Source organism: Brugia malayi, assembly GCF_000002995.4.
Source record: "Brugia malayi strain FR3 genome assembly, contig: Bm_v4_Chr1_scaffold_001, whole genome shotgun sequence".
NCBI lineage: Eukaryota > Metazoa > Nematoda > Chromadorea > Rhabditida > Onchocercidae > Brugia > Brugia malayi.
In genome coordinates, this window is record NW_025062475.1 from 14539039 (window position 1) to 14553980 (window position 14942).

Here is a 14942-nt window from a genome sequence, read left to right on the forward strand (position 1 = left end):
ACAATCAGAGATCAATCATTTAATTTGTTTCTTAGTAAACAATTTGGTTTTAGATAGTTTATAAGTGAATATTAGTAATTGTGAGGGGAATTTTAGTTGGTGAATGTTAGAAAATGTGAAATTTAAGAAAAGGGATAAGTTGTAATGTATGATTGAATTTCAGAATTCTAAATTCATTTATTATTAACGATACTTTAGAGCAGAATTAATTGATTGCAAGATTATTTAAAAGAGTTTGAAATATGATTGTAATTGGCAAGTGCTCATTTAACAAATATTTTAAAAATAGATCGGTTTGCAATGGTTTTGTTTTTAATGAATTAGAATTTCTAAGGTAATACAAAATCATTTATTAATGTAAAGCAGAGCGGACTAAAATATGAATTGGAAATGAAATATTTCTCTTTGTATCATTTCTTATTTAATGATCAATTATCAATTAATAATATTTGTGGTAGTATGGGTAACAAATAGTTTCATAAAAGTTTATTTATTATTAAGAAAATTTCACCTTTTTTTTTTCTTGATCAAAAATTTTAAAATGAAAAATACAATGAAAATTTGTAGAAAATGGTGGAAATGTTTATGACAATAATTGCAAAAACGATAATACATTTCAAATATGTAAAATATACATAAAAGAATGTAAATGCATTATTTTAAATGTTTCTTTGGTAAACATATATATATATTTTCTTCTTGATAGATACAAACATAAAATGAATTTTTTGGAAATTTGAATAGAATAATAATCATATTTATGTTTCTCCTAAAATTCTGAATAATGAAAAGCTAAATGTTAGATTCGGTAAATTTATATTCTTTTTTAAAGTTATGATCGTATTATTTCATTTGAAATATAATTTTGTTACATTTCAAACTGTAAGTAATGCACCATTATATTATGAACAAAACAAGTACCATACAAAAGTAATAAAATGATGAAAATTTTAACAATTGCTAGTTGTTCATCATAAGTAATTCAAAGCATTCTCTTTTTTTTTTCCGTACAATTCTAAAGTTAAATATATACATTTTTCAATTATTCAATTACTGATTAATCATTCAATTACTGATTAAAATCATATCATAATACTTTCTCAAATAATTTGTCCAAATAGTTTTGTAATATTCATTGAAAATTTCTTTCACTTTTTGTACCACTTCATGCAACCAATCATTATATAACTGAGTAAATGATGCAAATGTTAATGATGACCAAATAGTGGAAATGAAGCGCAATTGTGCTATCAGAAATGTGATGGATATTTCCGCTTCATGTTGTAAACGTTCCAAGAAAGTACTGGAATAATAATGATTGCATTGAATCATTTGTGTTAGATCTAATGATAACCATTCTTTGATAATTTCAGCAGTACCACATAGCATTGATTGTTTTGGTGGAATACTATGATAATCATCATAAAAGATTTTAATGATGATTAAACTCCAAAATAGTATAAAAATAACCAGGAATAATTGTATGCTAATAGTAGTAATACACCTAAAAATAGAAAATTTAGTCATTCATTAAAACAATAATAATAATAATTGAAAGTAGTAAACAATAATCAATATTAGAGAATAATTAATTTCTATCATTAATTAGTTCCATTATTTAAATAAATGTTATATTTATATTACTAAAATTTATAGTAGTAAATTAGAAATACAGCGAATAAAATAAAAAATGTTATAATGTTGAAAAAAATGCATATACTAAAATACTAATCTTTTTTCATCATTCCATAAACGATAATAATTATAATTATTAGCGGTCGATATTTTAACATTTTTTTTTTGTTTAACTCAACAAATCATTTTATTCTTTAAAAAGGAGAAAATTCAAAAAAAAAAAAATTATGTCAAGAAAGATAAATTTTTAAACATGAAGATAATGTTTATATCAATATTTAGTAATGATTAAATACTTGTCACTATTAAATGAGTATACTTACTTATCAATCATATTTAACTGAAAATTTAATCAGTGGACAGATAAATTAGTGGTTGACAACTATAGCAAAAATCGATGCCATTAGCATATATTATTTTAAATTTACATTTTTTTTTTTTAAAAAAACTACAATGCATACCAAATTTTCTTCAAAAAATTCCTAGAATTTGTATTAACTTTAGTTGCTACAATTGTCTTTGTTGTTGGTTGTATAACTTGTTCATTTGATTCTGTACAAGTAATAATGTTTGTCCTTGTCATCTGTTCCTGAAAAAAATATGTTCAGATTTTAGAATTTTTTATGTACAAAGAAAAAAAAAATTCAAAAAAATTTTTACATATGTAAAATAAAAAAAAAAAAAATCGAGTGTGAAAAAAATTTTAATGCTAAATAAAAACAATTTTAAAATTCAAAACAACAAATATCCGTGCAACAAATATGAATTAAATGAGAAAAGGACACTAATTATATTGCGTAATTAAATCTGAGTAAATTCTGATTAAATTCTTTAAATATCAGATTGATAAATGATGGAAAAAAAGTGAAATACAAATAAATATTGTTTACGTCTTTTAACGCACATATTAAGAGGTCAAATTAAACATGCTGACCTAATTTTCCGATATAATATTAAATGAGAAAAGATCATTAATTATATTAATTAGTAAATTTCGATTAATTATATCAAATAATTAAATTCTTAAAATATGAAATTGATAAATGATGGAAAAAAAGTGAAATACAAACAAATATTGTTTACGTCTTTTTAAGCACAGATTAAGAGGTCAAATTAAACTAGCTGACCTCATTGTTCATATTCCCGGATGCGGAACTACTACTATAGTCTTGTGATGCTGTTGTTGTTGTGGTTGAGTCGTCCAAAACAGCACTATCAACATAAATCATCCTACTCGGTGTACTTTTAACGTTTGCCGAATCAGCAGCCGGAATTGTATTTTCGGAATCACCGTTATTTTCGCTTTCCGTCTCAACATATGACACTTCAACACCATCTTCTTCTCCTGACATATCTGGAGTTGACGTGAATGGCGATTCTGCGGAAATGTAGTAGTTATCTGTTTTCTAAAGAAAAAAAAAAAAAAAGGAGGATAAAATAATAGCAAAATTTTAATGTAATCAGTAAAGTTTAAAATTTCTAGTTAAAAAAAAAAGAAAGAAAGAAAAGCGTAACATTTAATTATAGAAACATTATTTCAAAAAAATGAAATTAATTAGCATCGTATAAAGTATTTTAAATTTCTTAAAAAATAACTTTAAAAAAATTTTAAATTTATTTCTTCTTTTTTTTTTCATTGAAATTTATCAAAAATTTTACTCCTATCAATTGAAATTATGCCAAATTTGAATAATTAGCTAAATTATCGAATCTTCATTGAACATTGTCTATGTTATATCAGTGACAATTAAATATTTTTGATAGTTATTTTAATAATACCGTTAAATTTTTTTATAATTTATAGTTTGTCATCTGAATTGGAAATTTTTAAATGTCATTTTTCATCATCATCTAATGATAATTATTTTCTTGTAACAAATATTATAAGAAATTTGAAATATATCCTTTGCAGCTATGAATTTTTATTTAACTTTAGTATTGGTTAATATTTTTTGAAAAAATTTATAAATTAATAACATTAAAATTAGATGTTGCATAATAAAATTAAAAATTTGCATTAAAAAAAAAAAGACAGAAAATGAATGTTATGTAATAATAACAATTACAATCATTTTATTGATCTAATGAAAATTACCTGTTGAAATTTTATTAAAAGTAAAAAAAGTTGAAACCTTGTCTTTTCGAGAAATCTTTGATAACAAATGTGATAAACGTGATGAGCTGTATGGAATCTTTGATGATTTTAATTTATTGCTTTTGTTGGTAGTTGACGGTAAGATGATTTCATTTTTTAATGCCATATCATCTGATTGTTTTGTCATGAATGAAGATTGAAGACGATCAAGTAGATCTGAAAATTATAGCTGAAAATTAAGCTAATTTGATTATTTGATAAAGGAAAAAAAAGAGATAAGAATAGTATAAAAAGTTAATTCGTTATTTTTAAGCCAGGAATAATCATTTTAATTTTAGCCAAATTTCAATATATATATGTATTTCAGTATTCAAATTATTAAATGCTTTTTTTTTTTTTTGTTTTGAAATTCATAAATTGATTAGAAAAAAAATTGAAAGTAAAATAAAAATTATTTGTTTTGTTTTTCGTTTAATTTTCAATGCTAAATGATAATTTTAATATTTTTTTTTAAGTGCAAATTTAGTAAGGTATTAAAAAAAGTATGTAATCTGCAAAAAACAGAAAAAAAAATTATTTGATGCAAAAAAAAAAAAGAAAATGACAGATGTGACCTAAAATTGTAACAGAGAAAGAAAGAGAGAAATTAAAATTACAAAAGAGATAAAAATGTGTATCCAAAGAGAGAATAATATATTTTAACAAAAAAAAAAAGTTTCACAATGTGTAATAATAAGTTTGAATATCAATATATCATTATGAGTTTTTATTCGAGAATTATTTGAAAAATTTTGAATTGAATTTGAAATGAAATATAATATACTACCTGGATGAGTAGAATGAGTAGATAATATATAGCATTGTGCTACTAATATTTTTATTTATTTATGAAAAATATTCTCTTATTTCTTTTAATTAAGCTGAAAAATCAAAAAAAAAAAAAAAGAGAAAATGGAAAAGGAAAAATTGTCGAATAAAAATTTTTATTTCATTGATGAAATTAACGAATAATATGAAAATGAGAATAGATAGATATGATTAATGCAATGTGTTTTCCATTTAACAAAAAAAAAAATTCAAAATATCAACTGCTAAATTAATCATTAGAATTGATTTTAAATTCTATAGCAAAAAAAAAAAAGAAAAAAAAAATTATTTGATGCGAGTGAACATTTTTAACAAATTCATATTTTATGATTTATAAATTATGCAAAAATGTATTAAACAAACAATAAAAAAAAAAAAAAATAATTCTCTTAAAATTTTTAATATTGGTTTGTACAAAGAAAAAAAAAAAGAAACTAAAATGTTTTATAAATTAATTAAATAATTTAAATTATTATATAGGAAGGAAAGAGAATTTATTGCAACAATAAGCACTGAACAGATTTGCAACAATACTTCACAATTTCACTCTTTTCTCTTCAAGTAAACAAATTTTATAATAGCGACAATTCATCGTCAACTTTTCTCTATTATACCTTACATACATTATTACATTATCCCATACACACATACACACACACACACACACATACATGCAAACATACACAGACACACATACATATTCATAAAATCAGCTGTATATTTAGATACTATGAATCTGTGTGTATGTAATTTATTCTGATTTTTTTAAAATAATTTAATCTTTAATATATTTACAATTCAGAGTATAGTGAATTACAATGGTAACAATAGTAGTAGTAGTAGTAAAAGTAGTACCACTAATAAAGTAAAGTAAAGTAAAGTAATAATAGCATTTGTACTAGTAGTAATAATGTTAGATTTTAATGAATGAATACTAAGCATCATTTTGAATGAAATTCATTAATTCAGCATTAAAATCAGAATTTAAATTAATTAAAATTGCTAGAGAGAGAGAGGGAGAGAGGGAGAGAGAGAGAGAGAGGAATAGGTATGGAAATAGAAAGAAAAAAGAAAAGATAAGATGAAAAGAATAATAATGAGCGAAAAAAATGGATGAAAATATAGGAGTGCAAAGGTCAGACGTATAGCTATAATTGATATGAGAAGTAACATAAAATTATGCTACCAGAATTCGATAATTCAATACTTTCTCTCCTCCTCTCTCTCTCTCCTCCTCTCTCTCTCTCTTCCTCTCTCTCTCTCTCCCTCTCTTTCCTTTTACATCATTTATCTTTTCCTTCTCGTTGTATATTTTGTGCTATTGAAATAGCATTGATGTCATGTCACAAGCTTCCATTAAATAAGATACAATGAGTAGTGGTCAGTCCTAAAATCAATAAAATGACCACTCACTTTTGACCAATGCATAACAATAACTATCATTGAAAGTTATACATACTAGGAATTATATTTTTATACATTTTATTGAAGTTATACATTTGCTGTAATTCGATGACAATTCTTTTGCCATTTTAATTTAATAAAATTATTTGAATTTTAAAAAATCATGAAATTTTTTTTTTTAATTTCATGACTTGTTCAATAAAATGTATAAAAATATAATTAATCGCACATTAAAATATATATATGTAAATGTATTCATATTTAAATGAAATTTATCTAAAAGAAAAATTCAATGAACTTTTAATTGAACATTTTTTCTTTGAAGTTTGTTGAGAAAATGATTGATAACGTAATTAATTTATCACTTGTTAGGAAAATGATTGATAATGTAATTAATTTATCAATGAATTCAAACAGCCAAAACAAATAAATGACAATTTAAATAATTCGAAACTAAGGATTATGAGGATTATGATATAATTTAAATAATATTATAGAATTCTTTGTTTCATTTAATTTGAATTTAAAATGAATTCATAAAAAGTTATGCTGTATGGAATAAAATTGAGCAAAATTATAATTTTTCGATAATTTTTTTATACTCTTTGTTGAGTTAAGAATTTACATTGAATTTTTTTTTTTAAACAGTTCACAAAATGAAATTATTTCGAATGAGATTTGTGCAATAATTAATAAAAAATATTTGATATAATTAATTGCCATGTTAATACGTTATGAGAACATCATCATATGCAAAAAAAAGAACGAAAATAATCTATAATTGAAAATAATTTCATTTAATTTTTTAGGAATTATTGATATTTATCCATCTGTCAGAATTGATTGGTGAAAAAAAAAAAAAAAAAGAAAATAAAATTGTTTAGAAAAATCAAATTATTTCAAATATACTCGAATTATTCAATTTTACTATATATTATGGTAAAAATAAATTGTTGACCACCAAAAAGGATTGAAAATTAAATGTCACATTATTTTCTAGTAAGAACTTTAATTATTAATTATTACAATTTTTTTTTTTAAATTATTCATTATTACAATTTCTTCTTTGCATGAGAAAAAAAAAATGGAAAACAATTTTCAGAAAAATTAAATTTCCTCACACATTTCTTGCATACAAATGCAAATTAATGTTAATTTATGCATAAATAGAAAAATGAAATCTCACGTGATTTACACGTACGTATAAATTTCATTGCTATTGTTGGTACACTTTTATCAAGTTTTTTCGTTGTCCATTTTTTCTCACTGATTAATATCTTATCAATTCTTGTCTTATTTCTCCATTTCAATTTTCATTTTCATTTTTGAAATGAATTACTTCATTTCCTACTCCCTTTCCCTCGTTTTCCAATCATATAAATTACAAATTTTAATTCATCTCAAACATTTATTTATTTTACACTGAAAAATTTTTGGTATTTATTCAGAATCCAAAAATATATCAAAATAATTTGCAAAAAAAAAACAGAAATGTTGATAATATAATAAACTGATATGATATAGGATATTCTTTTCGATCATATAACTAAATCAAGTCATTTAATTCATTCAACTAGCTAAAACTTATCATCAAATCAGTTATCTGATGACATTCCATCATAATTAACAACCAACAACAAATATTTCTAGTTTATCTTGAATAAAATAGAAGAAAAAAAAAAAAAAATAATCGAAATATAGAAGAAGCATAAAAATGATAAGAATAAATTGAAGGCTAAATAAATGATTCACCTGGAAGAAAAGAGCAAATTGATAATGATAAACTGAATTTAGATGAATGTCGTCTTCTTCCTCTTTCTCCCGGTAAATTTCCCGGTTGTTGCTGATCTCTTTGCATTAGTAGATGAAATCTTTATCGATGTAAAATGAAATGATGGAAGAAAATTTGTAAAATAGTTCAAATTTACAAATCACAATACAACGTGTACTATCCGTTTCCTTTATTTCTTTTTTTTTTTGCTTTCACAGCCTTTCAAATCAAAAAAAAAAGAGAGAAAGAGAGAGAGAGAGAGAGAGAAAAGGAAAAAAAAAGAAAAGAATTTAAATCAATATTTGTAAAAGAATCAATAGAAGACATTTTGATTTTCTTTTTTTTTTTTGTCATTTATATGCATTTTTTTCAATGAAATATGTCATTGTTGTTTGCTTAGATGACAATAAATTCCAGAAAATAAGAATGAAATTAGATGATAATTTTATAGTTAGATTATATAATATTCTTTTTTGATGCGAGAAATGGATGAGAAGATCAATGATTAGATAAAATGATAGGTGATATGACTGAAGGATTAAGATAGATGATGATGATTAGAATTATTATTACAAAGATGATTTTAGATAAGGAATTAATAATGCATCGTCAAATTTGAAATCATAAAAGTATAAAAATTGCTCTAAATATTAGTGTTAAATGAAGAATGCACTCGATTAAAATGCATATGAATTTAAAGAATGCAATAAAAATTTTTAAGTAAAAAAAAATTTTTTTTTTTCTTTAATTTTTCATTTTCATTTGTTTGTTCATTTTCAAAGATCATTGGTTAGCTTTACAACAATAACATAATTATTAATTATGATTATGCAAAGAAACTATTGCAATCTATTTGAAATTATTCATGCTAATATTTAAATTCTTCTTGCTTGTTCATTTGTCATTTGATCATCTCACAGTAATTCTAATTTTGGTGAAAAAAAAAAAATTAGTTATAGTAATTTTAATTTTGGTAAATATAATTAGTGAAATTACGCACAAAGTTTATGTCATTGAAAAATTTACAAATAGTTATTGCTAATAAATAGGCAATAAATTTCAATAAATTAAATAATTATGCTTCCATATTACTTCATTAATATTTGTGTTAAAACATTTACATATTTTACACAATAATATTAAAAAAAAATATTGAAAATTTTGTAAAGAATGGAAGAAGAAATTTTTCTACAAAAATAAATTCGAAGTAAAATTTTCCAGCAAAGATTTTACAAAGCTTTTTAACTCATTTATAGAATTTTGATTTATTTAGTAGAAATATTAGTAGAAATAGTAGAAATATGGTTTATTCCAATTTATTCCAAATTTAACTGTCAGTTAATATGGCATAAATTTAGTTCTATTAAATTTGCTTTGTATTATAGTGCAGTAAATTTAAATATTTCAAAGATTTTACATTTAATAATCAATAATTACATTAACAATACTGAATATGTAAGTTTCTAATATTCCATTAATTAGTAGTTTAATTTTATGAAGCTTTTGAGTTAAACTTTACTTTGAATTTAAAATAAAGAAAAACAAATAAAATGATTAACGAGGGATCATTTAAATTGAAAACAGTGATATCATAAATTAATTTACTCTTAATCCATTAAGCAATTAAAAAGAAATTTTAATTACTACAAAACCGAAAAATAAATTTGTGAGTAAAATAACAAAAAATCATGGAAAAACTTCTTTCATAGATCAAAATCTAATTTTTAATCTTATTATTATGCGAGAAATTTATTAATCATAACATTATAACAAATATTATTTCCATTACCAATTAAAATTTAATAAAATAAAAATGAAAAAAAAAATTTTTTTTAAAAACAAAAACAAATAAAAACAAACAAACCAAGCAAACTGTAATTAGTTGGAAATTTTGTATCATATCGTAACGGAAATGAGTGACGACAAATTGGACATTTGCATATGCAAATTGAATTAAACTTTAAAGCAGTAATACAATCATTGCAAAAGCTATGACCACAAGGTAAAAGTTTTGGTATACGAATATTTTGCTTGAATGGTTCGAAACAAATCTGTAATTATGAATGAAATTATTTAAAATTATTTCAATATTTTTATTTTTTTTATATTTCATTTATCTATTTATGTATAAATGCTAAATTGAAGTAAAAACAAATGAATAATTTCTTTTTTTCGAAACGCTTAAATTTTTTTTTCAGCAATACATTTTTTGATTTAAAATATAAAGAAAGTAAGTAATTGTTTAAAATAAAATAAAAAATTATGCTATAAATTACTAAAAATTATTTTATGAATTTTATAATTTTTATTGAAAACAAAAAAAAATTTTTTTTTCTATTGATAGAATTTTGGTTTGTAAGTGAAAAAAAAAGTTTTGTAAAACTGAAAAAATATTTCATTATTTCAAATCTCATAATTTCTTCTTAATAATTTATTTCACTTTGTTTACTTTTTATTAGATAATAAGTAAAATATGAATTATTTATCATTAATATATCATTTTCTCGTAAATTTTGAAATATAGAAATAATCGATAATATATCTAAATTTAAATATTAGAGTAAATGTTTAATAAAACTAAAAATAAAATTTACTTTATTTTTAGTGAATAAGAATTCATAGCAGTTCATAACAATTTATCACTAATTATTTATTTATTTTTTAAAAAAGAATTGGTAATTAATTTTTGAGTGTGATAGAAAAGGTTGAAAATAGTAATATATCAAATTGCTATAAAAGAGATTTTATGTTAATATATTGGCATACAATTATCGTAAAATAATTTGATATTTAGGTCAAGGTTATAAATCAGAATAGCATTTGTCATCGTAGGTAAATCAGGTATGTTTTCTATCTCTAGATAATAACAAAAAAATAATATCAGATGATAGATGAAGATAGATTATCCGATTTGCTGGTTTAAGTTAAATTTATTCTTTGTACATTTCAACATAATTTTTTCCTAGAATCATGTTGATATTTCAAAAGAGAAATTAAAAAATATACATACTTTCTTTTTCCCATTATCAATTTCTCTTTTTTTTTTTTTCTTTTCATTCTATTATTTATTTTTTTATTCATTTAATTTACTTATTTACTTACTTATTTATTATGAATGGATAACAATTACAGATGTTTGATATCATTGAACTACATTAATTTTATATTTTATGATTAACTATTATTATTGATTAGATAATTCAGTACTTACTTGACAAAGCGAAGGGTTATTGTTATCAGTGATATTTGATAATGATGATCTATATAATATTTCATGATCCTCAATTGATAATACCATTTGCTTCCACTCTGAAAAAAAAAAAAAAAAAAATTGATTATACTGATTGAAATAATTGATTGTAAATTCATATTTGAAAAAGATTCGATTACATACATACGTATACACATGAAATTAAATTTTATATACTTTATTTACAAACTTTTATTACCATTTATCATATTTGATTTATATTTAAAAATCATAGCATAACACAAATTATCATATTCAATTAAATGCGAGTTCTATTGTTTGTTTGTTTTAAGAAATGAATGATTAAGAATGGAATAATAAATTGAATTTATAACTAACTCTAAAATAAAAATATACCATAAAAATGAAACATGTAAATATTTATTAAAAAAATTTTTTTCAAAAAATTCCATTATCAAATAAGTAATTAGAGCATAATCATTCCATATTTGAATATAAATTAAGGATATTACAAAGATAGAAGAATGGAAATGAAACAGAAAATGTCACCAAAGCTACATTGTCACTCTTCTAAAGTTTTCTCTTTTTTTTTTTCAACGAAATTCGAAGAGAATTGATGGGAGAAGAGTGATGGAAAAGAAGCAAACTAGAATATGAGATTAAAAATAAATACAATTTCATCTCTGTAAGAACTTTTTTTTTGGGTGAGGAAAAGGGAAAAAAATGATAAAATTATTTTAATTTAATTTTAAAGGAATTTAAATAAATGACTAAATTAGTTAGTTCATATAAAATAAACAATCAAAATGATTATTTCATTGTAAAACAACAAATGAATCGTTTTTTTTTTTCTTAGCTAATTAATTAGCTTATTTATTCACTCATAGAAAATAATTAAAATTTTAGCAGTTATTAAAAAAAAAAAAATAAAAATTTTCACTGTGATTTTTTTTAATCAAATTATAATTGTGATAAAAATGAATGATTGTTAATTAATATTTCAATATGATTGTTATATAATATCTATTGTAAATGTATCGGTAAAATGCTACAACAATAACCATTATCTATTCGATATGCTTATTGTATTTGCATTGCTATGTTGTTATGTGATAAAAAAGAAAAAGAAATGATTGACAAAATGTTACACAATAATGAATAGTAGTGAGAATGATAAAAATTTTAAATAGTAAATAAAATTCTTAAAAATAAAAAAAAATTTCAAATTTTTTTTTTTAAATTATTTGAAATTCTGATAGGTTTCAGTGGAAAAAAAAAATTATTATAAGAAATAAAAAGCTTTTTATTTTTTCTTCCTTAAGTGTAACAATAATTTAATGAAAATTTATATAATTTATTTATAAAGAGAAAAGAAGAGGAAAAAAGAGAGGATGAGAACGAGAGAGAAAGAGAGAGAGAGAGAGAGGGAAGGAAAAGAAGTTTGAATTTAAGTTAAAAAATTGAAATTTTATTGTTTCTTGATGATTTAGTACTTCATTCTTTTACTTTTGCTTTTACTACTACACTATTTATTACTTTTATTACTGATACTTCCTCTCCTTTTCTCTTTTCTAAATAAATTTTTTAAATTATATAAATTTACTAATATTACAAATATCATCGCTGCTATCAATATTTTCTTTATTACTATTTATCATTTGCAGATGACAAGTGATGAGAGCATGAAAAAAGTTGTGTAAATAATTTCAAAAAATATTCCACAACAAAAATATATAAGCTTTTAAGATATGGAAGTGCATTTTTAAAAAAAGAAAATGTATACATTCATACTATAATATATTTGCATTATTAATCATTTTTAAAATGCTCAACTATTCATTTAATAGCTCAAAAAATAAATAAATAAATAAATAAGAAAAAAGGAAAATTAACTTAAATGAAACAACAATGACACTAGTAACAGTAAACTGATATGTAATTCTAAAAATATGAATTCAATATTAGTTTAAACATTTAGATAGTACTAAATTATTAGTAGTACGACAATTTCAATCCAAAAACGATTAATTTCATTGATAACTAGGAAAATTTCTTTTTTTTGTCATTGTTTTTGTTTATTTTCCTCTTATTTTTAGAAATAAATGAAATTGAAAAAAGTTTTATAGTTTAGTATTTGATATATAAATGATATTAATAATTTAATGTCTAGGAAATGATTTAAAAAGAAAAAAAAATTTGATGAAACAATTTAAATTTAAAGATAAATCAGAGGAATTCTATCCCACAAATGATTAATTGTTCCAATAATATCATCAACAATAGCATTACAATTAACATTGATATGTGAATTTCATGTGAAATTTTATGCTAATCTTATCTTTATTTCGTTCAAAAAAAAAAAAAAGAGAGAGAAAGAGAGAGAGGGAAAGGTGTAATAAATTATGTCATATGCTATTTGATAAGAGTATTGCAATGGAAATGAATTAAACATTTTTTATTATTATTATTTTTAAGGTGTAAATAGATATTTACTTTATATTCTATGCATCAGACTTAAATTTTGATAAAAAGAAAATGAAAAAAAAAGAAATAGAAAACTGATTGTTAGCTGATGTAATTGATAAGTCATTTTTTTTCCTTTAAATTTTAACATCATTCATATTGTACTGATTTTTTACTTCAGATAAATTATGATAAACAAAAATGATAAGTCGTTTTGTTTATTAGTAATAAATAATATTAATGATTTAATATCGAGGAAATGATGTATAATATTTTTTTAAAAAAAAAAAGATTAGAAAAAAGCAATTTAAATTTGCAAATTAATTAGAGTAATTTCAACTCATATATAAACAATGTTTCAGTAATATCATTTATTATCAATGAAATAACATTTGATAACTTTGAATGATTTAATCAGAACTAAAAACAAAAACAAAGGAAAGATCAATTGAATGATTAAAAAAATATTGAAAAAGTTAAATGAAGAAAAAAGAAGAAAGATTAAAGGGTAAAGAAATGTTAGTAAAATTTTAGTTGAAGCAATAAATCGGAAAATCCAGCTGTGAGCATTACACTTCAATCAATTTTCTTTTTCTTTTTTCTGTGTTTCTGTGAAAATTTTTGCAAACAAAGAAAAGAAAAAAAAAAAATTCCTTTTCGACCTAATTTCAAATTTAAACCAACGTTACTCTTTTGCTTAGTAACATTTATTCATTCATTCATTTTTTTTTTTTTTTTTGTTTCTTTTTTTCGATTTTTTCTTCGATTGAAATGAGAGACAAAATTTTTAAGTTTTAAAATTAGAAAGAAAAAAAAAAAAAGAGAAAGAAAGTATTTTTGAAATATTTATGATGGTAATAATAATTGAACTATGTGTTAAGTAGTAAAATTTTAATATTTTATGAAAGATTTGGTGTAATTATAACCAATGAAACATTTGATTTTTATTTATTTATTTGTTTTTGTTTTTTTTTTTTTTTTTTTAAATTTCTATTTAATTTCTATCTTTGCTTTCTTTTATCATTCTTATTTATTGATGTTTTATCAACAAAAACATAGTATATTGTTTGTTATTTGAAATTTAATACCAAACAAATGATAAAGTCAAACATATTTTTTCGCTTTTTAAATTTTAAAATGCATTTAAAACGACATTTGTTTTTTTTTTTTTTTTTTTACTCTAAATTCAATGAAACAACGATATTTGTTGGCTTAAAGTTATTTATTTTGAAAATGCATATATTAACGAATAGATTTTGTTAAATAAATAAAAAAATAAATAAATTCAACTATACTATTAAATGTATTGTAAAATGTTTTTTTATTAAAGTTTTTCTATCAGATAATTGTTAATTAGAATCCGAAATTGCTGTTTTTTCTTTTTCTTTCTTTTATTTATTTATTTATTTATTTTTTTGTTGTTGTGTTTTTGATAATTTCTATTATTTTCATTATTATTTCATTTCATCTTTTTTTTTTTTTTTGACAACATTGAT

General features: G+C 21.3%; 1 protein-coding gene and 1 further gene across 2 annotated transcripts; one reads left to right on the top strand and one right to left on the bottom strand.

Moving 5' to 3' along the window:
* Positions 1 to 1065: 1065 nt before the first annotated feature.
* Positions 1066 to 11070, bottom strand: Bm11094 (Uncharacterized protein; the record flags this gene model as incomplete). Its single annotated transcript, XM_043077882.1, has 6 exons — positions 1066 to 1504; positions 2097 to 2224; positions 2763 to 3041; positions 3768 to 3946; positions 9637 to 9823; positions 10984 to 11070. The coding sequence occupies 6 exons, from the start codon at positions 11068 to 11070 to the stop codon at positions 1066 to 1068; spliced, it is 1299 nt and encodes a 432-aa protein (XP_042933816.1).
* Positions 5607 to 5881, top strand: Bm16807. Its single transcript, XR_006228106.1, has one exon. The product of XR_006228106.1 is annotated as a pre-microRNA Bm16807 (primary transcript).
* Positions 11071 to 14942: the final 3872 nt, after the last annotated feature.